The sequence below is a fragment of the Marmota monax genome, unplaced genomic scaffold (assembly GCF_021218885.2).
Source record: "Marmota monax isolate L192 unplaced genomic scaffold, Marmota_monax_Labrador192_F-V1.1 WCK01_AAM20220418_F8-fsc00024, whole genome shotgun sequence".
Classification (NCBI taxonomy): domain Eukaryota; kingdom Metazoa; phylum Chordata; class Mammalia; order Rodentia; family Sciuridae; genus Marmota; species Marmota monax.
The window spans coordinates 33,378,257-33,400,452 of record NW_026695224.1 but is presented as its reverse complement, the minus strand read 5'-3'; the positions used below and the strand labels follow the sequence as shown (position 1 = coordinate 33,400,452).

The 22,196-nt window shown below is 59.4% G+C and overlaps 1 protein-coding gene across 6 annotated transcripts in view; it reads right to left on the bottom strand.

The window, feature by feature from the left end:
- The window catches only part of Kiaa0513 (KIAA0513 ortholog), a 50,775-nt gene that overhangs the window by 14,612 nt on the left and 13,967 nt on the right, over positions 1-22,196 (bottom strand). For 4 of the 6 annotated variants that reach the window (XM_046434617.2, XM_046434622.2, XM_046434618.2 and 1 more), the window contains exons 2-5: positions 16,591-16,992; positions 5,187-5,664; positions 3,060-3,159; positions 2,296-2,369 (exon numbers count right to left, since the gene is read on the bottom strand). In XM_046434617.2, the coding sequence (XP_046290573.1) occupies positions 2,296-2,369; positions 3,060-3,159; positions 5,187-5,664; positions 16,591-16,627 (689 nt within the window). In that variant the 5' untranslated portion in view covers positions 16,628-16,992. The remainder of the gene's footprint in view (positions 1-2,295; positions 2,370-3,059; positions 3,160-5,186; positions 5,665-16,590; positions 16,993-22,196) is intronic. The other 2 variants (XM_046434619.2, XM_046434620.2) reach the window with 1 other exon arrangement.

Below are 22,196 nucleotides of genomic sequence, written 5' to 3'. Positions count from 1 at the left end.
CCACCATGCTGGGGACGAGGGGACCAGGAGCAACGTAAACAGCCATCTGCAGGGTGCCGGCTGCGGCCACGCACACTCCTGCACAACTGCCACACGGATGTCCGTGCCACTGCGGACACAGCTGTGTGTGACAGCAACGCCTGGGAGGAAGGGCATCCACCCACTGTGCCTGCTCCCCACGTTCCCAGGGGAGAAGCCAAGACAGCAGCCACCAGGGGGCGGCCTTGCCCCTGGGCCTCTCAGTTCCCTTCTGTCCCCCGCCAGGCCTTTCCTTCCTGTTGGCTTGGGTTTTTTTGTTTGTTTGTTTGTTTATTTGTTGGGGTTCTGGGGATTGAAGCTAGAGGTACTCCGCGAGCCCCGTCCCCAGCCCTTTTTACTTTTTATTTTGGGACATGGTCTTGCTAAGTGGCCGAGGCTGCCCTCACATTTGTGAGCCTCCTGCCCCAGCCTGTGGAGGGCCTGGGATTTCAGGCCTGTACCACGGCGCCCAGCCCTCTGTGGTCTTTAACTTTGCACAATTATTACCTTTAAACCAAGCCCAGGGCTGGGATGCGGCTCAGCTGGTACAGGGCTTGCTTCACATGCACCAGGCCCTGGGTTCAGTCCCAGCACCAGAAAGGAAAGCAAAAGGCCAAGCCGGGTGCAGGTGCAGGTGCAGGTGCAGGCCTGCGACTCCAGGCACTTGGGAGGCTGAGGCAGGAGGACCACAGGTTTGAGGCCAGCCTCAGCAACTTACTTAGATCCTGTCTCAAAATAGAAAATGAAAAGAGCTGGGGATGGGGATGTAGCTTAGTGGGGAGGCAGCCCTGGTTCTGCTCCCACTTTGGAGAAAAAGAGAGGATGATAGCAGGTCAACAGAAGCCACCCGGGGGGTGGGACTGAGGGTCATTTCTGTTCTTTTAAAAAATATCTGAACCGATTGATCAATTTAAAGAACGATCAATAAAACTATGAAAGACGGTGAGCAGGGCTGGGGATGTGGCTCAAGTGGCAGAGGGCTTGCCTAGCAGACATGAGGCCCTGGGTTCGATTCTCAGCACCACATACAAATAAAGTCATCGTGTCCACCTAAAAAAACTAAAACGTAAATATTAAAAAAAGGACGGTGAGCAGAGGACAGAGTCGGCGTTGAAGATGCTCATAAACTAAAACTCAACAGACCACAGGGCCACGTAGACCAGTGGAGTCTGCCAGCCCAGGGTCCCTGACGCCGCCTGCACCTGCAGACGGCCGCGCGCGGAGACACGTTGCCCCAGAGACCCCGCGGCGCCTGCTGCACACGCTGCTGGACTGTGCTGCTGCGGTGCATTTCCCTGACGCCCTGCTGCTGGCCTGTGCTGCTGCGGTGCATTTCCCTGACGCCCTGCTGCTGGCCTGTGCTGCTGCGGTGCATTTCCCTGACGCCCTGCTGCTGGCCTGTGCTGCTGCAGTGCATTTCCCTGACGCCCTCCACGAGGCCCCTCAACCCTCCCCTCCCAGCCCCAGCCCCAGACCCCATGGAAGCCCGGAGAGGCTGGGCAAGTGCAGCAGGAGAGGGCCCAGGAGAGGGGCGGGGGAGGAAGGCCCGAGCAGCCGCCCTCTGCCGAGAGGGGAGCAGGAGCAAAGGAGGGCAGCCCTTGGGGCCCAGAAGGGCCAATGGGCTTGGTGATGGGGGCGGGGGCGGAGGGAGAAGCCAGGACCTGGAGGGCACACGGGGCCCCAGCCTCAAGGCGTCCTGGAGGGGATGGGCAGGGTGCTGACAGGCCCCAAAGGGTCCCCTCGCCCTTGCCCTCCAAGCCCCTCCTCTCCAGCTGCCCAGGAGGTCGGGGTCAGTGGAGCAGAGAAGTGTCCCTCCCTCTTGAACTTCGCTTGCTCTGATTCAAGGCCAAAAGCACAAAGTGGGTCTGGCCATCTTGCCATGGCGTGGGAAGGAGCCCGGGTGGCACGTGGTGTGGCAGCCCTGCCTCGGCACCCGTCATGTCCCCGGCCTTCTGCGGATGCAGCTCCAGCCACACCTCTCCGGCTCACAGGCAGCAGGAGGCCCCCCACCATCCAGCAGGGCGCCTGGCCCGTGAGGTGACTATTGGAAATGCTTCACGGTGGGACGTGGGGACCTCCAGGGCACGGGGGAGGGGAGGGCACAGGGAGGGCCCGCTCGTGCCCCGCTGGGTAGCCCTCTAGTTGCTATGGCCAGCTCTGCTACCGGGAGACCTGGCCGTGACTCCTGGCTGACGCGGGGAACAGCAGAAGAGCTGCCAGCTCGTGCCCAGCACGGCCATGACTCACACTGGCCCCTCACCGGGGGCGGCCACTTACTCGAACAGCACCACCGCGAAGGACTGCACCAGCCGGTAGAAGGTCGGCTCCGACACGCACTTGGAGTTGCAGCGCTGTGCGGAGAGGGGCAGGCAGTCAGGGGCTGGCCACCCGGACAGTCCTGCCACACTGTCTCTAATCGCAGCCGCCCTCCCGCTGCCAGGACCCTGCAGGGTGCGGCCCACAGAGCCTGGCCCTCAGGGTGCAGAGGGCCTGCCTGCCTCTGCCCAGGGGTTGAAAGCAACTCCCCACGCTCACACCCAGGTGGGAAACACCGAGGGACAAGCCCCAGATGGCGGCACTGGCTGGGTCTGGATTTGTGGGTAATTAGGTTCTTTTGCATTTCCTGATTTTTTTTAATGAAGAATGCCTTATTTGTGATTAAAAAATACTTAGAAGAAATAAAAAATCAACCTATTGGAGACTTAATAAATTTGGTTCTTTTCTGAGCTTTGTTAATACCTTTATCTTGGATAGATTCTCTTTGGCAAAACTGAGCACTGTGGGTTATTCAATAAAAGATACTCATGCCCAGAGCCCTCGTGCTCGGCTTTACAAGAACGTTCTCAACCTCGCGGGCGTGAGTTTCTCCCTCTCCCCCAGGGCGGGCGTCACACGCGCCCTGGCCATTCCCACTGCCCCACATGGCCCTTCTCCTGACATCCCGGTCCATGTTCCGTGGGGCGATTCCCTCCCCTCTTCCCCAGAGTGCAGCCCAGTGTGCCCTGCCCTTCCCTGGGCGGGTCCCCGAGTCCCCAGCTCACCTGGGCGCTCACGTATCGAGCAAACCACTCGCGGCCTTTCCCATCCTGGCTGCTGCAGTACTCCCCGAACTTGGCCTTCTCCTCCTGATCCAAGTCCTCCCTGAAGAGAAGGCAGAGTGAAGTCAGTGCTCTGGGGCAGAGTTCACAGGAGGGAAGAGCCGGGAGCCGTGGGCCGGCCTCCGACCTGGGGCCTCCCCTCCTGCACCCCTGGGGAGGCCTGGCTGAGAGAATCCACCTGGCCTGCGGGCCGAGATTCAGAGTCCACCAGGTCTCCTGGTTCCACAGCGCCTTCTGTCCCCTGCCCTCTGAGCCCCCGTGAGGACAGGACCCTGAGAGCTCTTGGTTCTTTTGGGGAGCAGCCAATACTCTTCCTCAGATTTAAAGACCCAAAAATGAAGATGAAGGCAGGAGGTGGATGGGTCATGTGACGTGCGTTTATTTAGGGGTTTGTAGAAAATATCTTGGTCTCGTTGACCCCAAATTACCAGATAAAACGGGAATTCACCAGCTATCTGCAGTGACCTGGGGAATGCTCTTGAAGACGCATGTGACCGGCTGTGGGACGGGGTTCACGTGCTGACGAGCTGCTGCAGACATAGCCTGGCCTCCCTGGCAAGTGGACCTCGGGGCTGGCTCCCTTTTCTAGGTGTGTGCAGAGGAGGCTGGTTTCAGTGTTGTCAGACAAATTAAGCGGGGAGCCACAGCACGGTGCTCCCAGGAACACAGACGCATTTCTAGATAGTTGACGTTGGATCATCGCATGACTCTTTCCTTCTCAAAGCACAGAGGACGCTGAGGCTGGCCTACATGTGAAGGGTCATCTGAGTCCTCCCTGCCACTCAGACAGGAGGCTGGAGCCTGGTAGCAGACCTGGCTCTCGGAGTGTCACCAGGCCACGGTTCTCATTGCTGCTGCTGAGCCTGGACAAGGGTCCCCCAAGCGGGCACTTTCACACTCCCGTGTGCGGGCGAGTCCTCCCCAGACCTTGTTGGAAGGGAGCTCTCGCTCAGAGGGGCTGGGGGCCCAGACGGCACCTGTGCCAGCCCAGGCGCTGCGGGGCAGCTGGCCCACAGGCCCACACCCAGCAGGGTTAGGGGTGCTGCTCTGGAGGCTGAAAATCAACCTCCACCGCCCGGAACCGGCAGGACGGGGGCTCCCTGCCGGGCTGAGGCCCGAAGCGCCATGAGAGGGCAGAGCTGGAGGCCCTCCAGAGCCTGGCGCTCCTGCTGCCGCGCCCTCAGCTCGCTCCTCCAACAGAGGCGCCCAGAGGGACCCTGCAGAGCAGCTGCTCAGGAGTCAGCCACCCCCTGCGCTCCCCAGGAGGCAGAATAAGACGCGGTATTGGACACTTGCCACCCGTGCCTCCCCGTGCGATCCCAGCAAGCAACGCAGCCGCCTGCCAACCACGGCCCCGATGAGACCGTCAACAGGAAGGGCCTTGAAACCACTCAGCACCAGGCTCCACGACTCCCCGTGGACTCAGCGGAGAGGCAGGGCTGGCAGAACGGGAAGTGGTGACCCCACAGAGCAGCCCCTCCCCAAACCTGACTTGGGAAGCACAGAGAAAACTCTGGAACGAGAGGACCAGCAATTGGCAGAGCACATCGGGATTACAGAGGACCCGTGCAGTTTCCCGCCATCTGACCGGCCACGGGGTGCTGCCCACACAATAAGAGGCCACTGAAGGTAGCACGGACAGTCCTGTCCTGCCTGGAATGCCCACGGAGGCGTTCACAAGGTGGGAGGTGAGTGAGGACACTAAGGGGAAGTGAGGATGGACGGTCCACTACAGCTCTGCCCGGTGCTGACAGGACTGGATGAGGAGGGGCCAGGGGCTGGACAGGGAGGGGACGGAGCTGCATGAGGCCAGAATGGCTGCCCTTGGGCCCTCCAGCATCTCCCAGGGCCCTGCACGTGGTGGGCTGGCCTTGGCAGCTGGTGGGACTATTTCAGGGTGGGGCCTGGGCTTGGGTGTCCCTGAGAGGCTCCCTCATGACCTGACTGCAGCCCCGGGGGACTGAGAGCCGCTGCACCAGCCCCACGAGGTCCCTGGGAGGAGGCTGAGCCTAGAGCAGAAGGCACGTCCCCGAGCCTGGTGGCAGAGCCAGGCTGACCGTCGCGGCCTACCCTCCTGAGAAGACCTTCTCCACGTAGCCACGCATGAACTCCCGCAGTGCCAGGGCGTCCTCGTCCTGGGCCGACTCGGCGCTCTGGCCGGAGGAGAAGGACTCGTTGGAGGAGGAGCGGCGGTCCTGGTCCCAGGACGGGTGTGAGGGCGACTCGCCCATGTCGTTCTCGCTGTCCGCGGACTCGGTGGTCTCGCTCTCTGAGGCAGCGTCCCCCAGGGAGCCATCCCCGTCCTGCAGTGTTGAGGGCGCTGCCTCCAGGGGAGGGGCGGTGGGCGGCTCTGTCCCAAAGTCAACCAGGGAGCCCACGGGGACCTCGGGGGCCTCCATGGCCTGGGCGGGTTGTTGAGGATGATGCTGGTAGAACCCAAGGTGGCTTTCCAGGTGTGTCAGCAGGAGCCTGCCACGTACATGCAGGTGGCCTGGGAGCTGCGGGCCACCACGGCAGCCCTCTGAGCAGCTCAGTGGCCTTAGGGCATCTGCGGGGGAAACAGATGGAAACAGACTCAGCACAGGCAGCCGCCCGGGAGATTCGGTCACCACAAGGCCCACGTTCGCAAGTTAGGACAGGTGTCTCGTTTGCAGAACCGCGAGGCCCCTGCAGCCACGGTCCTTGGCACTGTTAAACAGCCGCCGCCCGACAGGCAGGCGGTGGGCACTCGGTAACACCCCGCAAATAAACACCAGCAATCAGGGCTCCTCCGGCCGCGCAAAAGCTCCTCTGGGCTTTCAAGGAAAGCACCTTCTGCCCCTTCCCACCCCCGCACGGCAGACCAAGGCCACGGCCGGCCATGGAAGCACCCACCTGAGCTGGAGTGGGTCACCAGGGAACAGCCTCGTGCTGGGCAGGCACCTGGCCAAGCCCCAGACTCCCCAGGCTCCTCCTCATCCCTCCCTCATCACGCCCTCAGGCCCTCCGATGGTTCCTGAGCTCGCCTGCTCTGTCCAGCTCCTCTCCCTGGGCTGCGGCTGCTAGAAATGGACGACTCCTCTGGTCCCTGGGTTCTGCACCCCCTGCCACTCCCCAAGGCCACTCCAGGATTCCACGAGAATCGGACCACGAGGTTCGGCTTCTGAGAAGCTTCCCTCCACTGTTCAAAATTAACTGCGGACTCCTCTCTGCCCCACAGCTCGCCTGCATTTCATTTCGACTCATTTCTACTTCTTCCCAGGGTGGACCCTGACCAAAGAGGTGCTCGTGGTAGTTTGCTGAAGGAATGAATAAGCTCATGGGGGCAGGGAGCAGGTGGCTTGGGTCACACGGGGTGGCTCCAGGGCTAGACTCCCAGCCAGGTCCCCCACTGCTCATCCAGGAGTGCTCGGGCTGAGGGCAGACGGCGAGGAGAGGCAGCCCTCCTGGGGACAGCACCTCTGCAGCCTCTCCGCATCCCTGGCAGGCCACACCCCCAGGACAGGCTTCCACGGGCACTGGGTCAGCATATTGCTGAGGGCAGCTGGCTATCACGAGGCCCCTCCTGCCTCCTAGGAGCTCAATGCTCATGCACTCATACTGGATCCCTCCACGCTCCCCGCCCATGGGGTTTTTAAGTACCCTGAGTCAAAAAGACAGAATGGCTGGCTCTGGCCACCACAGTGGCAGTGACACATGCCAGTGGAGCCCCACCAAGCCCGTCTCTGTCCAAAAAGAGAGAGCTGCAGAGCTCAGTTCAAGAGAGCTTTGTAGGCCAGGACAGGGACAGGGCTCTGTAAGCTCAGCAGGCAGCAGTTAAACCTCAGAGCGTGGGATGTGGGACTAGGCTGTGCCCGGCCCCTCTCCCCAGGCCAGGAGGCTACTCTGAGCCGCATCTCCGCCTCTGAAACAGCAAGGCTGGGTCAGATGTCTGGGGTCCTTGTGCAGACTGTGTTCTCTATCCAAAGAACAGTAAATGGAAATGAAATGAAATGTATAAAGCAAAATGCGGAGTAAATTCTAACAATTCAATGCAATAGTACAGCCAGGTATGACACAGGCAGGAAGACGTTTGCTTCAAGTTAAGTGAACAAGGGACCCTGCAGTTGGCACTTGTTCAATGCCCACTGGACGCCAGCCCTGCTCAGCTAGGGATGCTGAAGTGATAGGCGCTTCGTTTCACTACAGTGACACTGACGCACACCCTGGGCAAGCAGGACCGCACGGGCACCGGGCAAGCACCCTCTTCTGCTCATTCTCACCCCATCAGCAGGCAGCAAAGACTCTGAGAGAAAGGGAGCCCTGCTAAGCGGCCAGGGAGGTGGCAGCGCAAACAGCTACGGAGCCACTTCCAAGCCTGCGGAGTCCTCGAGTCGGTCCTCCCCAGACACCCAAGCTGCCCGGTGCCTCCTCCACTGGCTCAGGAAGCAGCTGACAAAAGTACAGGAGGCACACAGTGAGGGGAAGCCCAGGGGCCAGAGGCTCTTTGTGGGGCAGCTTGCTCTGCAGCCCACCCTGACCAGGACCCTCAGCGGGGGTCTCTCCTCTCAAGGAACAGAAGGCCAGCCCTATGCCTGAGCCTGGGAGGCAGCCTGCCCCCCCTCCAGGGAGGACGAGATGACTGGCACTCTCACATGCTGACCTAAGGGACCCGTCGGGATGGCTGGAGGGCACAGAAGTGGCCCAGCAGGGATGACCAGAGCCAGCTGGGAGCTACCTGCAGACATGCAGGCCCAGTGGTTCAGAGCCTTTGGAGTTTCCTAAGGAGAGCTGAAACCCACCACATGAAGCTTCCGATTCTCCAACAGCGGTGACTCGATTTATTCCAAACATGTCAGCCAAAAAATAGCCTCGTCTGTGGGTCCCGGTCCCACCAGTTTGCCTTCTTCTACGTACAGGGGGACTCGAGAGCTCCTTCTGGTCCCCAGACCCCGAGAAACTGGGTTTCCAGTCACAGGGGACTCTTAAGCCTGCAGACAGTGGACGTGGCCCTCCTGACGCACTGTGGATCTCCTGTGCAGAAGTGAGGCTGACGTGAGGCTGACGTGAGGCTGACGTGCCACCGTCACTTCAAAGGCCTCAGGAGTCTACAACCAGCCCTCGTCCACGGCCCTTTACGCACACCTGTGATGAGCCACTACCATGTGAGGAGCTAGGAATAGAGCCCAGGTGACTCCTCGTCAGGTCGTGTGTGTGTGTGTGTGTGTGTGTGTGTGTGAGGGAGAGAGAGAGAGAGAGAGAGAGAGAGAGAGAGTATATGTGTGTATAACTGAGTGTGTGTGTATGAGAGTATGTGTGTATATATGTGTGTATATATGTGTATATAAGTGAGTGTGTGAGTTTACAAGTGTGTATGAGTATGTGTGTGTGTGTTGTGTGTGAGTGTGTGTATGTGTGTATATAAGTGAGTGTGTATGAGTATGTGTGTGAGTGTGTTTGTGTGTGAGTATGTGTGTATGTGTGTGTATGTGAGTATGTGTGTGTATAAGTATGTGTGTATATATGTGAGTGTGTGTGTATATAAGTGTGTGTAAGTGAGTGTGTGTATGAGTGTGTGTATGTGTGTATATAAGTGTGTGTAAGTGAGTGTGTGTATGAGTGTGTGTATGTGTGTATATAAGTGTGTGTGTATGTGAGTATGTGTGTGTGAGAGTGTGAGTATATGTGAGTGTGTGTGTGTGTGTCTATGAGTGTGTGTATGTGTGTGTGTCTATGAGTGTGTGTATGTGTGTATATAAGTGTGTGTAAGTGAGTGTGTGTGTGAGTGTGTGTGAGTGTGCATACTGGGGAAGGTACTGTTAAAAGGAAAAACCTAACAGAGCTTCAGGCTCTGGGTGCTGTGGACATGCTCTCGAGGTGACTGTCCGGGTGTGAGGTGGCCCTCTGGCGTCTGAGTTGGGGGAGGGAGGGTCATCCTGAGAAGGAGGACTCCTGGCCCAGGGAAGAGCCCGCACCAGGCCTGAGGGTGGAGCGCTGCAGGGCAGCTGCTCAGGGAAAAGAGGCCATGAGAGGCCTTGCTGGCCATGGGGGGCCTGCATAGTGCTCAGGGTGTGGGGAGGGACATAAGTGCAGTGCTTGAATGGGGACAGCCAGAGGGGGCAGGGGCCCAAGGGGCAGGGGCCAGAGGGGGCAGGGGCAGGAGGGCCAGGGGCCAGAGGACACTGGGGCCTGAGGGGCAGGGGCTAGAGGGGGCCAGGGGCCAGAGGTGGCAGGGGCCAGAGGCCAGAGGAGATCAGGGCCAGAGGGGTCAGGGGCCAGAGGAGACCAGGGCCAGAGGGGCAGGGGCTAGAGGGGCAGGGGCCAGAGGGGGCAGGGACCAGAGGAGACCAGGGCCAGAGGGGCAGGGGCCAGAGGGGCAGAGGCCAGAGGGGGCAGGGGCCAGAGGGGACCGGGGCCTGAGGGGCAGGGGCCAGAGGGGCTGGGGGTCCGAGTCTGAGGAAAGGCTCCTGCCTGCCCACAACCCCCTCCCAGCAGCCCTTTCTCAGCCGCTGTCCGGCCCCGGGAGGAACCGGAACCGCGGTTCTAGAGCAGCACCCTGGCTCAGCCACATCCCTGCTGGGTTTGCACAAACTCTGATTTCCTCAGCACCCCAGAGTGACCGGGCTGCGACTTCTCTAGTGGGTGGCCTTGAGCAATCAGCGAGGCAGGGCTCCCTGGGGAGAATCGGAACCTTGTGCAACCCAGCCCTTGCCCCAGACCCCAAGAAACCCGCCCCCATCTCCACGGACCAGCACAGGGGCTGCCCCTCCTGCTAAGAGGAGAGAGTGCCCAGCTCCCTGGGCAGTGACACATGGAGGGGGCCACCATGCTCACAGGCCAGTGGTTGTCTCTCCCTGAAACTGCCCTGAGTCAAGGTGGGAGGCAGGGCAGGATCAGGCAGGGCCACGTCCACACATGGAGACAGGCCAGCCGCAAACCCAATGTCCTGATCCCCGTGTTGGCCAGCCCCGTGGGTCTCATGTGAGTGCTCTCCAGGACACGTTCCTCGAGGCAAGATTGCTGGTCACCGGGGGGCACAGTAAGGCTGGTGACATACCAGTCACCTACCCAAAGTCCCTCTGTGGTGACACACAGGTGTGGGTTTGACACCTGCCCTCAGCTGGCTCTCAGAGTCCAGGTGTGGAGGGCAGGTTCCTGGTGCAGGTGGGAGCTGGGCCCAGAGGCCACCTGGGTCTCTGAGGGGCCTCACTTCCTCCCCTACCTCTGAGGCATCTGGCCAGAGGAGCCCCACTGCTAGCCAGACGGGAAGCTCAGCTCCCCGCAGCTGGGAGATGAGGCCATCTGTGTCCCCCAACGAGCAGGATCGTCAGGAGCCCAGTGGGGAGCAGTGCGGGAAGTCCTGGAAGAGCTCTGCAGACAGCGTTGATGGCGTCCTCCCGGCTGGAGGGGCAGCTGAAGCCCTCTGGGCCAGGCAGCGCATGGCAGGCAGGAGAGGGGACAAGGACGTCTAAGACCACTTAATTCTGAACGGCTCTGGTGAGGAATTCGGGGTGGGGGTGTGGGGCTCGTGTGAGGAGCTCCACTGCAGCCTGTGGGTCTGATGGCACCTTGGGTGGCATGGTCAGATTAGGGCACCCCACTGTCTTCTGGAGCCACCTCCTTGGCTCCAGAGCTTCACCATGACAAAAAGCAAATGTATCAGCAACATCACTGTGGCACAGGGAGAGTGGCCGACGGAGGCTGACTCCAGGGTGGAATCGGAGCCCAGTAAGCACAGGTGACCTGTCCATAAGAAACTGCAGCTGGTAATGAAATAAGAATATTTTCCCTTTTGGAAATTCTCTTTTCAAATGGTGAACGGTGATTCCAAGCTGCCTGCATCCTGGCCCCCAGGACCTGCGACTGTATCACTGTACGTGGCAAAAGGGGACTTTGCAGATGTGGTTAAGGACCCTGAGATGGGGAGCCTGCACTGGGCTGTAGGTGGCCCCAAGTCTCCTAGAGAGTGCTCATCAGGGGCTGGGAGGGTCAGAGTCAGGGAAGGAGATGTACGGGGCCATGCTGCTGGCTCTGAGGGTGGAGGAAGGGGCCACGACTGGGGGCATGGGCAGTGGCTGCCAGAGCCCAGAAAGACAGGGAAAGGGATTCTCCCTGCCCGCCCCTGCAGGAAGGAACTCTGCTGGCACCTCCACTTTCGCCCAGTGGTAGGGTTCTGAACTTATGACCCCCAGAATCTTAAAAGCATTCAATGTGTGCCATTCAAAGCCACTAAGCACACAGCAGCCAGTCACAGTGGCAGCTGGAAGTGAATACCAATGGCTGGAGTGTTGCTAGGTGGAGAATGCTTGTGAAGTCTGGACTTTCAGGTATTGGTTTAGCCCAGGGGCGCCAGAAAACCACAGCTGAGGCCCTGAGGCCCGGTGGAAGTGGGGGTGGCTCTAGCCCAGGGCCCATGGGGTCAGGCCCCCCACCACCACCCAAGCTCTGGCGTCCAGCCAGCCTGTGCCCTCTGGCTGTTGAAGTCCAGGCTCCCGCAGAGTGGCAGGGTCTGTGCGTTTCCAGAGGGGCTGGAAGCAGATGGGAACCCAACTCCATCAGTGTCCCCGCTGCCTCTGTCTGGGAGCAGGTTTTTACCGAGGATCTGTATTTTGCATCTAGCCGGCGGCTCTTTCTCTCGGGCATCCACGTCTTGCAGGTGAAGCCCTTTGAATGGAGTCTCCTCTGCTTCCCTCATAGCCCCTCTGTGGCAACCTGACCTCTGGGTAGGTCTGTGTCCCAGGCAGAAATCAGGTGGAGCAGCAGCCTGGCCTCGACTTCCGGTTTCTGCGCTGTCTTGAGACAAGTGCACCCGATCGATTACTAGATCATTGTTATCTGTGTTTGTTCAGCTGCTAGACCAACAAAATAATAACCGGTTTCCAGGAAAACTGGGCCTCGCCTGAAATAGCTAGAGAGGGAGGAGGGCATTCGGCCTCCTGGAACAGCGGCTCAGTGCAGCCACCCAGGACGAGGCCACCGCTGTGGACGCTGGAGGAAAACGTAGGCTGCGGGGATTCCTCGGGGCCCTCGGCCTCCCCTGTGCACAGCGCTCGCCGCACCTGAGCCTCGGCGTCTCGGGCTGCGGGTGGGTGGGGACCGCTCGCGGGGCAGGAGCTCTTTTTGCTGCGCTGGCTGACTCTCAGTTGTGCCCACAACTGCCCCTCACACCTTCCTGACCTAAGAACCCGTGGCCTGGCCCGGGCTCGGCTGTGAGGCAGGTGCCTAACGGAGGCCCTGAGCCCGGCCACATGGCCCTGGCCGGATGGCAGTCCCTGGAGAGGCACATGGAAACAGGCCCCCTGGCACCAGAACCTCTCGCACCTGAGACCACAGGACGCCATCTGCCCTGCAGCTCAGCTCCACACCACGGGCTCTGAGAGGGGTGAGTCGGCCTCCAACCTGGAAGGGAGGTCTGTCCGTCCAGGGCTGTGAGGCAGCTGTCGTTCCAATGAAGCGAAACATGCCAAGTCACAGTGAGTGTCACGGACATCCTTTTAGATGTCAGCATGGTCAGACAGCTGCGCCCAGCTGCTCAGGGCAGCTCACAGACCAGTGGGTCACACAGCTCATTCCTGCAGAGGGGCCGGTCCTGCAGCCACAGCAGGGGGCACGTGGGCTCTCCGGTCCTTTGGTCCTGGGGAATCCGCCTGCAGAGACACTTTCCCCAGATGCTGAACGTGGAAACGCAGTTGTCAGAAGGTCCCCATGTGAGGACACCAATTACCATAATGACAAGTCTCTCACAAGGTTCACACGAGGGGGGGGGCAGAGATGCGAGGCCAACGTTTCTTTGACCAGCTCTCCACAGTCTGGAGGTTGTGTGGTACCCATCTGGTGCAGGTGTTAGCTTGGAGCTTGCTCTGCGTGGAGATAAGGCCTCCTGACACACAGACCTGACGGACGTCTGTGGGGTGCCTCATCCTCGAGGGCCGGAGGGCTCAGAAGGGCTTCTCAGAAGGGCTTCCATCGCAGGCTGGGGTCTGCGGGAGAGAGCCCGGGTGCTGCAAACCGACCCCATAGCTGAACAGGGCCTGCACGCACAGCAGCCAGGGTCGGAGCCTGGCCTGTGACCTGGACGCAGCGGCATCTGGACGTGGGTGGGGATGTTCTCACGCACAGCCCTGCCCTGCGAAGACAAATGCCAAGTTCCCAGAGGAGGACACAGTAGAGGCCCGCACCCATCCCCCAGGAGGGTAGGCACTCCGGCCCACACAGGGCGGTCTGCTTCCTGGCACATCTGAGTGGCATTTGGTAGGAGTGTTCAGTGCCCTTTGTGGCCCAGGTGCTCGGTGTTAGGATGACCCTCATCCTCGGAAGTTCCTGCGGTGGGGAGGCTTCCCTGTTGTCTTTGCGGCAGGACCTGGCGCTGCGAGAGAGCAGCTCGGAGAACACTGCCAAAGCCCTCGGTCCAGGTTCAGGGGCGGGTGCGTCCTCGCGGCCCCGCTGCACAGCGTCAGTTTGGGGAGCTGGCTGTGGCACTTCCTACCCGGCCCCTGTGAGCTCACGCTTCCTCCCACGGCCTCTGTGCACTGGATGGAGGAAGGCAGTGTGAGTAGGACTGTCGGATGTCCCACTGCCCGTGTGTCCTGTCGGGATGTCCTGCTGCCCGTGTGTCCTGTCGCTGGAGGGAGAAAAGGCTCCAGGGTCCCGACGATCTCTGGTTCAGTGACGTGCACAGACACTGGCATGGAGCCGCTCTGCCAGCCTGCAGGGGGCCGAGAGGGCACAACTCTGGCCTCCGTGGGCCTGCGGTGGGACCCAGCAGAGGAGCCTGTTCAACAGTCCCCCCCAGCACTCACGGTGACAGTGCCTTCTGCAGTGTGCAGAGCAAGACGTGAAGGAGCCCGTCCCAGCAGGGCCAGCCGATGATCTAAACGCCTGGGCAATGGACAGAGGGGGCCCCACCATGATGGGGACCAAGGGTTAGGGGAGAGGTGGCTTAGAAGTGGCCAGGGGCTCACCCAATGGAAGGAGACTCCTGGGGGAGCAGGGATGGCATCTGCAGGGCTGGGCAGGTCCTGGGGTGGGGATGGGCAGGGGGCGTCAGTACCGGGAAGGCCGGGGCATTTGCCCCAGGGTGGGCCCTGGACACTCTTGCGACCCTTTGGCTGCTACCTGTGGTGTGGCACATCAGGCGCTACACAGTGCCTCCTGAGCAACTTCATCGCTCACTGTCTTGTCCTGAACGGAAACCAGAGGCTTCCAGGCTGCCCCAGAGAGCCGTGACGGGCACTGCTCAGAGGTGGCCTCATAGGGGAGCTTTCAACACCATTGGTCACAAGGGGCCGAGAGTGGGAGGGGCAGGGAAGGGTCCGGGGTGCGGGTGGCAGTTAGGGGTCCATGTTCAGCATCCTGGGCGCAGGAGCTCACGCCGTCCTCCACAGCACACCCAGCTCTCCCGAGTCCCAGGTGCCTGCGGGACGTGCCCGTCGAGTGGACAGTGAACTGACGCCTGGAGCTGCTGGGAGGGTCTGGGCTGGAGGTGGGCTTGGGGGTCGTGAGCCAGACGCACACACAGCACAGAACCACCCAGAGCGCAGGGAGGGCCCAGTGGCAGGGCTGACCCTGAGGGCCGGAGGGGCTGGGGACACAGGGAGGCAGGGATGCGAGGAACAGAAGCTGTTCTGGAGGAGAACGTGCCCATGGTGCCTGAGCCCTGTGCAGAGAGCAGCCTGGGGGGGCACGGGCCTGGGTCACACCAGGGGAGGAGACTGAGACGAGCCTGTGCCCAGCACACTGCAGCCCAGCTGAGCCTCTGCAGAGGTTCTGAGCCTCTCTGTCTTGTCCCAGAGGGAATCAGCATGACAGGTTGGGGGGGTGAGAAGAGGGGGAACTGTGGGCTCAAGGGGGAGATGGCAGGTTCTAAGAAGCAGATCCAGGTAGATACCTAGAAAGAGGTCCTGAGGGGCTCCCTGAGGCCCAGAAAGGGGGGCAGTGAGGACCGAGCTCAGGAGCCGGTGTGCAAGGTGGCCTCGGAGACCAGGAACACAGAAACAGTGCTCTGGGATTTAGAAAGTACTGGACCAGCTCATGACAGCTTCAAGGACAAGACAGAAAAACACAGCTGAGCATGTGGGGTCAAGTGCATTCATAAGCACTTTCCACTGCCCTAAAAGGTACCAAGTCTTTCTCCTCGCTGTAAGAGCTCAGAAACCAGGTCCTGCCATCGCCCCCACAGCCAGCACGGGCTGGTGTCATCGATGGGAGCAGCCCCCCTTTTTTTTAAACACCCCCAACTCTTTTTATTATTTTGCAACAGGGTTTCTCCGAGCTAAAGCCATCTAACTTGTGATCTTTCGGCCTCAACCTCCTCCCAGGTAGCTGGGATTACAGGTGGGCACCCGACAACCCTCCGTTCTACTCAAACACACAAATAAATAAATACAAAAATTGCATCCATCATAATCACCTGCTCCCTGAGTGATCATAAAGTGACCACGTGACCTCCACCCACCACAGGATGCAGAATGTCACAGAGTCCCCATGTCCTTCCCAAAGGGGAAGGGGGGTGTCCCTGGGAGCAAGTCTGGGGAGGACGGACTAGTCCTGTGGTCACACCCACTGCTCCGCCCGCACTGAGACACCTGTGCAGACGGGGCTCTGCAGGTGAGGAAGCTTAAGGGACATTTAACCAGCGACGCTGCTGTTTCCCTCTCTGTATGGACAAGAGCGACACATGGTAACAATTATGGACAAGAGCGACACATGGTAACAATCTACCTCTTGCAGTTCTGAAGCTTGTGCTTTCAAAAAGGATAGAACAAAATCTGAGAACAAACTGAGATAGTTGAGCAGCAGCTGTGAGCTCTCAGTAGTGCATCAAGCATCAGTTCTCCGGGCCTTGGCCTGATGGAGGCTGCTGGGGACCCCCTGACCCCCTGGCCCCCTGACCCGGTCAGCGGGAAGACTCAAGCCCCACAGCGGACTCTAGGATCCGGCCCACACCTGCATCAACTATTCAGATGTGAATGCAAATAGCATGTTGATGGAGCCCAGGGCACAGAGAGCCCAGAGGGTGGCTGACAGAGGACACAGGCTCAGGACCACGAAGGCTTTGGCGGACCCCAGCAGCGGACCTCGCTATGGGAAGTTCACTCACTGGCTGGAATTTGCTGAGCACAGCTGTGCGCCAGGCATGCTGTGGAGACAGCACGATTTCTGCCCTGGAGCAGCCCCAAAATGAGGAGAGCAGGAGTGTGACATTCTGGTTTGATGCTAACACCGGCCACCAGCTCTGAAGTGACCTTTAATGCACTGACCGAAGCCCTTGACCCAAAACCAGTGACGACTGGGCACAGCTCTGCTTCTGCCGGTCACACGTGCCACGCACCTCCTGTTCAGGTCCCGGGAGGGACGAGTGACGTCCCTTCCTACATGCATGCCGTGGGTACCACCCGCGGCCCAAGGATCCGCACACGCGGTGACCCTAACCCTGAAGTCCAGAGCTTAGGAGTCGCCACTTAAGAAAAAAGGAAAAAGAGAAAATCTTGCGAAGACATTTTAATTAAATACACACCTGTGAGACTTTCCAAAGGACAAAAGGAGAGTGTCATCCTGTACCAGGGCCCACGCACTGGAGCATCCGGAACGTGTCCACCACACCAAAGTCAAGCCCAGCTGCGCCGCGAGGGCGTCTAGATCACATCGCAGAGTCACCCAGGAAACTTCACTCGGGCCACCAGGCAGATTGGGCGCTGCAGCAGGGCATGGCACCCCTGACGGGGACTGTCCTGCACTCTCCTTCGGGAGAGCCGGAAGTGGAAGCGGACAGCTGCTTGCTCACAGGTTGATCCCAGGGAGGGCCGTGGGCCTCGCGGGCTTCCGTTTCCTCCGAGGGAACACTTTCAGAAGCTTCATGCAGATTTCCTCTCTGTGAACGTCACATGGTCACACCTGAAGCCAGCTCCTAGTTCATGACCTCCGGAAAGAAGGAAACCTCTAAAATGGTACCCGGTTCACAGGAAAGAAGAGCTAAGGACCACGTGCTTGTCCCCAACCCACAGGAGAATGAGAGGGCTGGATTCCCCACGAGAGGCACCTCAACAGTGGCCTCGCTAGGTCATTCTTTTAAGTGGGTCCAGTGCGTGGGCCCTGGTACAGATTGGGAGCAGGGGGCGTCGCCTCGCTCCTAGAGCCTCCTCCCTTCACTCGGCTCCAGCACAGAAGGTTCCAGAACAAGCCCCACTCCATACCTTGCCCAAACCCAGAAGGATCCAAGAGTTCGGTTGGCCCCAAGTGGTCAGGGAAGAGGAAGCAGAACACAGGCCCAGCCCCAACTCAAAAGCCGGCCCCCTGAGGCGTCAGAGGTGCAGCCTGCGCTGTACTCATGTGGAATTTGTCACAGGTGGGTCCCCAATCACAACTGAGCCGCCAGCCCGGGGCAGGGAGGCAGAAGCAGGCAGCCTTCCCGGGAATCATCAATATTAACAGAGCGCCGGGGTCGCTGCCAGGCATGGCCTCCCTTGGTGGACAGCGGCAGTTCTTTCACAAAGGACACAGCTGACAATCTGGAGACAGCTGGATGCAATTTGGACAGACTGGGTTGGGAAATTTGGCAGAATAAATGAAAATTGCCCCAACCATTGTACCAGAGGTAGCACACTCAGTCACTGAACTGGCACAGGCTGCTTGCAAGAGGGGGGCTCACAGGACAAGAGCTTCATCCCTTCCCTCCAGGTTTGGCACTCTGTTCCCAGTGGCCCAAAGAAGGGCCAGAGCACAGAGCCATGCACAGAGGACATCTGTGTCCCTGTGGGAGAAGAGACCAGCTAGCCTTCCTGGGAGCAGGCGTCCCTGGCAGGCCGTGGGAAGCCCTCTGTCCTCCTACCCAGGACACCTGTCATCTCTGGCCGGCAGTCAAGGAGATCTGCAATCTGGAGCTGCCCACGCAGCTCTCCAGGGGCCAGTGCAGAGGGGACACTGCTGCTATTCAGAAGCAGCCTCCTGGAAGCACTCGCTGCAGCCCCAACAGCCCCCTGCTTGCCCCAGGCTGCCCCTGCCCAGGCCGGTCCAGCTCTCTTCCCTTCCTGACACATGCCTGCTGCCCTGGAGGACCCCGGCCAGTCCAAACCCTGCTCCTCCTGTGTTCTGCAGGTCGTCTGTGGCTGTTGGGAATCCTCCCTGATGATGCGGAAGTAGGTTTAATGACATTTCAGAAGCCCACCTGCTACTGTCCCATGGCGATGACCCGGACGGCCCCCGGCACCTCAACACGCCAGGATTTATAATAGCAAAAACCAAAACAGCCTAAATGTGCAACAAGAAGACAATAAACTTCGCCACATTAATTCTGGTACTTCACTGAAATATGGAAGAACGATAGTGACACAGTGACATCCGAAAAAACTTCTATGTTAAATAAGAATGAAGGGAAAACTGAAAACCGAGATGTGAGATGGTCCCGTTCCTGTGGTTACCACCGTGGGAAGAGGATCCAGGCCACCACGTGGCAGTTCCACCTGCCTTCCTACACAGTCACCCCAAGGACAGAACCAACCAAGGAAGAGTTTGTCAGTGACCAGAGAGCCACAGGGACTCCAAATGCCGTGCTTATTCGGCATCTGGGGACACTCAGGACCAGAATCAAGGGGCCTGGCACTCTGGCAAGTGGCCACTTCCCAGGGCATTGCTCCTCTGCCCACAGGTAGACGGAGGTGAGGGTGGGCAGTACCAAGAGCCACCTCCTTCAGAGGGTCTCAGCCCAGCCAGAGCCATCTGTTCATCCGTCCATCCATCCACAATAGCTTTGCACACGCACGCGCACGTGCACGTTCTAACGCGCTCACTCCTTTACCCCCCAGCTCGGACTCTGCGGCAGGAGGCCGTGCACGCAGGTGAGCGTGGACACCAACACTCCTCGATTAGACCATTCTCAGAAAAATCTTTGTCCCCATCTCCACCTTGCCCTTTCTAACACGGTGTGAGCGTTCCTTATAGACCAGGAGTGTTCTGTCCTTCTGGTCTTGGAGTACGGGCACCTACTCCTCGACCTGGAGACGGCCTGGGGTGGACCCAGTGTGAACACAACGTCCACTGATTTTCCACAAGAGCCTTAAAGTCACAGAGGAAAGTCCCTGTGCACAATGCACGCAGCGTGCCTGTGTCCTGCCGCGGGCACAGGTCAGGTGAGGGTCTTCCACTTGGACACCGTGTTGGTTTCAGATTTGGGAGTATTTTGCATTTCCGACTTTCTGATTGCGGATGTCGCACCTGTGCTCCTGGTGGAGAGGAATGAACCTCCTTTGGCTACAAACTTATTTGCTCCAACTTGAGAGTCCAAGCAGGGGCTGAGGACCCCTTCCACTCTGTACAGAGGGACAGTCTCGAGGACGAGGGCTCCAGAGATCCCCGTGGCTCTGCCTGTCGGGCTCATGCCAGCACTTGCCTAACCACCCACCCTGTTTCCTCTTTCCCCACACAAACCGCAGTTTTCCTGGGCCAGATACATCCTGACTTCCTCATTTCTTGGTCTAACCCAGATTCTCTAAGGCCTCTGAAGCTGGTGTCCTCCTGTGAGTCAGTCCCACCTGCCCGGTCTCGCCCCCTCCACGTGACTTCAGCACCTGGGCAGAACACGCAGAGCCATCGCAGCAGGGAGGTGAGGGAGAAGACCAGAGGGTGCTCTACTACCAGAGTGACAGGAGTCTGCCATTCACCCCAAGGAGAGCCCGGGAGCCAAACGCAGCAGCACTGTGGCCGGAGAGCCCCAGGCTTGGCTTGAGGATCGGGGCCTGGCCCCCTGGGGTCCCTTTTGTCCTCTCTCTCCTGCTCTCTGGGCCTCAGACCCAGTGATTCCAGCACATAGTGGGGCCTGTGAGCAGGGACCCAAGACCCTGAGGGCAGGAACCCTCCATTCCAGTTGAAGCCTCAGTGGCCAAGATGGTGGAAACCCCCGTTTCTCTCCCTGTCCTCAGGCACAGAAGCAGCTGAGTCCCAGCGAAAGCAGAGCCCTGTGTGAGGGGCCCTACCTCCTGGGGAAGGGAAGTGAGCCGTCCTCCTGTCGGGTTCTGCCAGTTACCCACAGTCATCTGGGGTCTGAGAACACTACACAGAGATTTTCAGAAATAAGCAGTTCTTAATGCCCTTCTGAGTAGTGCAGTAAAGTCTCAGGCTGCCCTGTTCTGACCTGCCCAAGAGGTGCAGCGTATCTACCCTGTGTATGCTACCCCACTGGTAGTCACCGAGCAGTGTCGGGCATCAGGTCTGGCACCATGGGGCTTGTGCGCAAGGGAACCTGGTCTTGTGTGTGTGTGTGTGTGTGTGTGTGTGTGTGTGGTACTAGGGTTTAACCCAGAGGTGCTCTACCCCTGAGATTTACCACTGGCCCTTTTGATTTTGAGACAGGATCTTGCTAAGTTGTCCAGGTTGGCCTCAAACTTGCAATCCTCCTGCCTCTGCCCCTTGAGTAGCTGGGATGGTATGTGTGGGCACTGGTGTTACTTAAATGGCCTCAAGTGAGGCAGTAGTGACAATGGTGGTTCCACTGCAGTGTGCTGTCACAAAGGTCCCTTTTGCTACTGCCATTTATGTCCTAGTGAGCCTGATCCATGGTCAGACTTCACCAGAGGTACGGAGGAATAGGAAGAAATCACGGCATCCACAGGGGGTCGGATGGGCCCACCCAGGATGGGGACACTGTGGGAGAACACGGCAAGGGTGGGCTCAGGACAGCTGCCCACAAGGTCACGGGAGCCCCTGGCTCACTCCCAGGCCACGCGGGAGTGACATGCGTCACTCTGGGCTCTGGGTCCTGAAGGCCAGGAATGTTCACCACCCGGTTGCAGAACAGCTGTGGAGTGGCTCACGGGGCCATGGGACCAGCCAGGCAAAGGGTGGGGACACAGCAGAGTTGGAGGCTCACAGGAGGCCAGGAGGACTCAGAACCTGACCCCAAACTGTCGGGGCTGCAAGGTGCCGACACTCCCCAGGGGCTCGGCAAGGCCGTGGCCCCTCACTCCACTCAGGACGTCGGGTCACCCCACTCCACAGCAGAAGGGCCAGGGAATGGCTGGGCGGGGCATCTCCAGCCAGGACGGCACAGCCCTGCCCAGCCGGCAAGGACATCGGGGCCACTCCTGAGGCCAAGGGGAAGCTCAGTCTGAGGAAGGAAAACGAAGACCAAAGGAAACAAAGTGGAAATTTTAGAATCGGAAACACAGAAATGGAAATTTAAAGACCCACTGGCTATGCTCAAGGGCCAGACCCAGTCGACAGAGCAGAGTCACGGGCACCAAGAGAGGGACAAACAGACCCAACCTGGACGGGAAGGAAAAGGGTTCAGAGGAACCGAGCCTGGGGACGGTGGGGGTGGGAAAGGGCCTGAGTGCCCCAGGAGGAGGACAGGAAGAGCCAGGGGGAGGAAAGACGAGCGGCCAAACCCCAAATGTGGCAAAGGGCATGAACCTGCAGACGCAAGCAGCTCGCTGAACCCCGAGAAATCACGCCGTGGAACTCCTGGAATCCAGGGGCGCCCAGCAAGCTCGCAGCCACGGAGAAGCCTGCGGGTGACGGGCAGGCAGAGGGCCCAGCCTCGCAGGCTTCCGGAAGTCTCAGAAGCTACAGGAGGGACCAGCGTTTTCTCTTCTTCATACCAGAGATTGAGCCTGGGGGCGCTTAACCACTCTTTATTTAGAGACAGAGCCTCGCTGAGTTGCTTAGGGCCTCGCCGAGTTGCTGAGACTGGCCTTAGTTTTGTACCAGGGATTGAAGTCAGGGGCACACGACCACTGAGCCACACCCCAGGCCTATTTTGTATTTTATTTAGAGACCGGGCCTCACTGAGTCGCTGAGCGCCTCGCCACTGCTGAGGCTGGCTTTGAACTCGGGATCCTCCTGCCTCAGCCTCCCGAGCTACTGGGGTTACAGGGGTGGCCACCGCGCCCATTGAAGCAGTGTTTTTTAACTCCTAAAACAACAGGTCATCTGGAAGCCTATACCCACCAATTTAAAAAATTCTTCCAGAATGAAACCCTTCCATGCCAATCAGCAGCCAGTGGACTTGCTCCCAATTTACCAACCTCCTCAGACAGAGGGGACCTGACACGAGGAAGCCCAGGACACAGAGGAAGGAGAGGAACACCCAACCAGGAAGCCCTGGCCAGTAGCAGGAGACTGCGTCTCCTC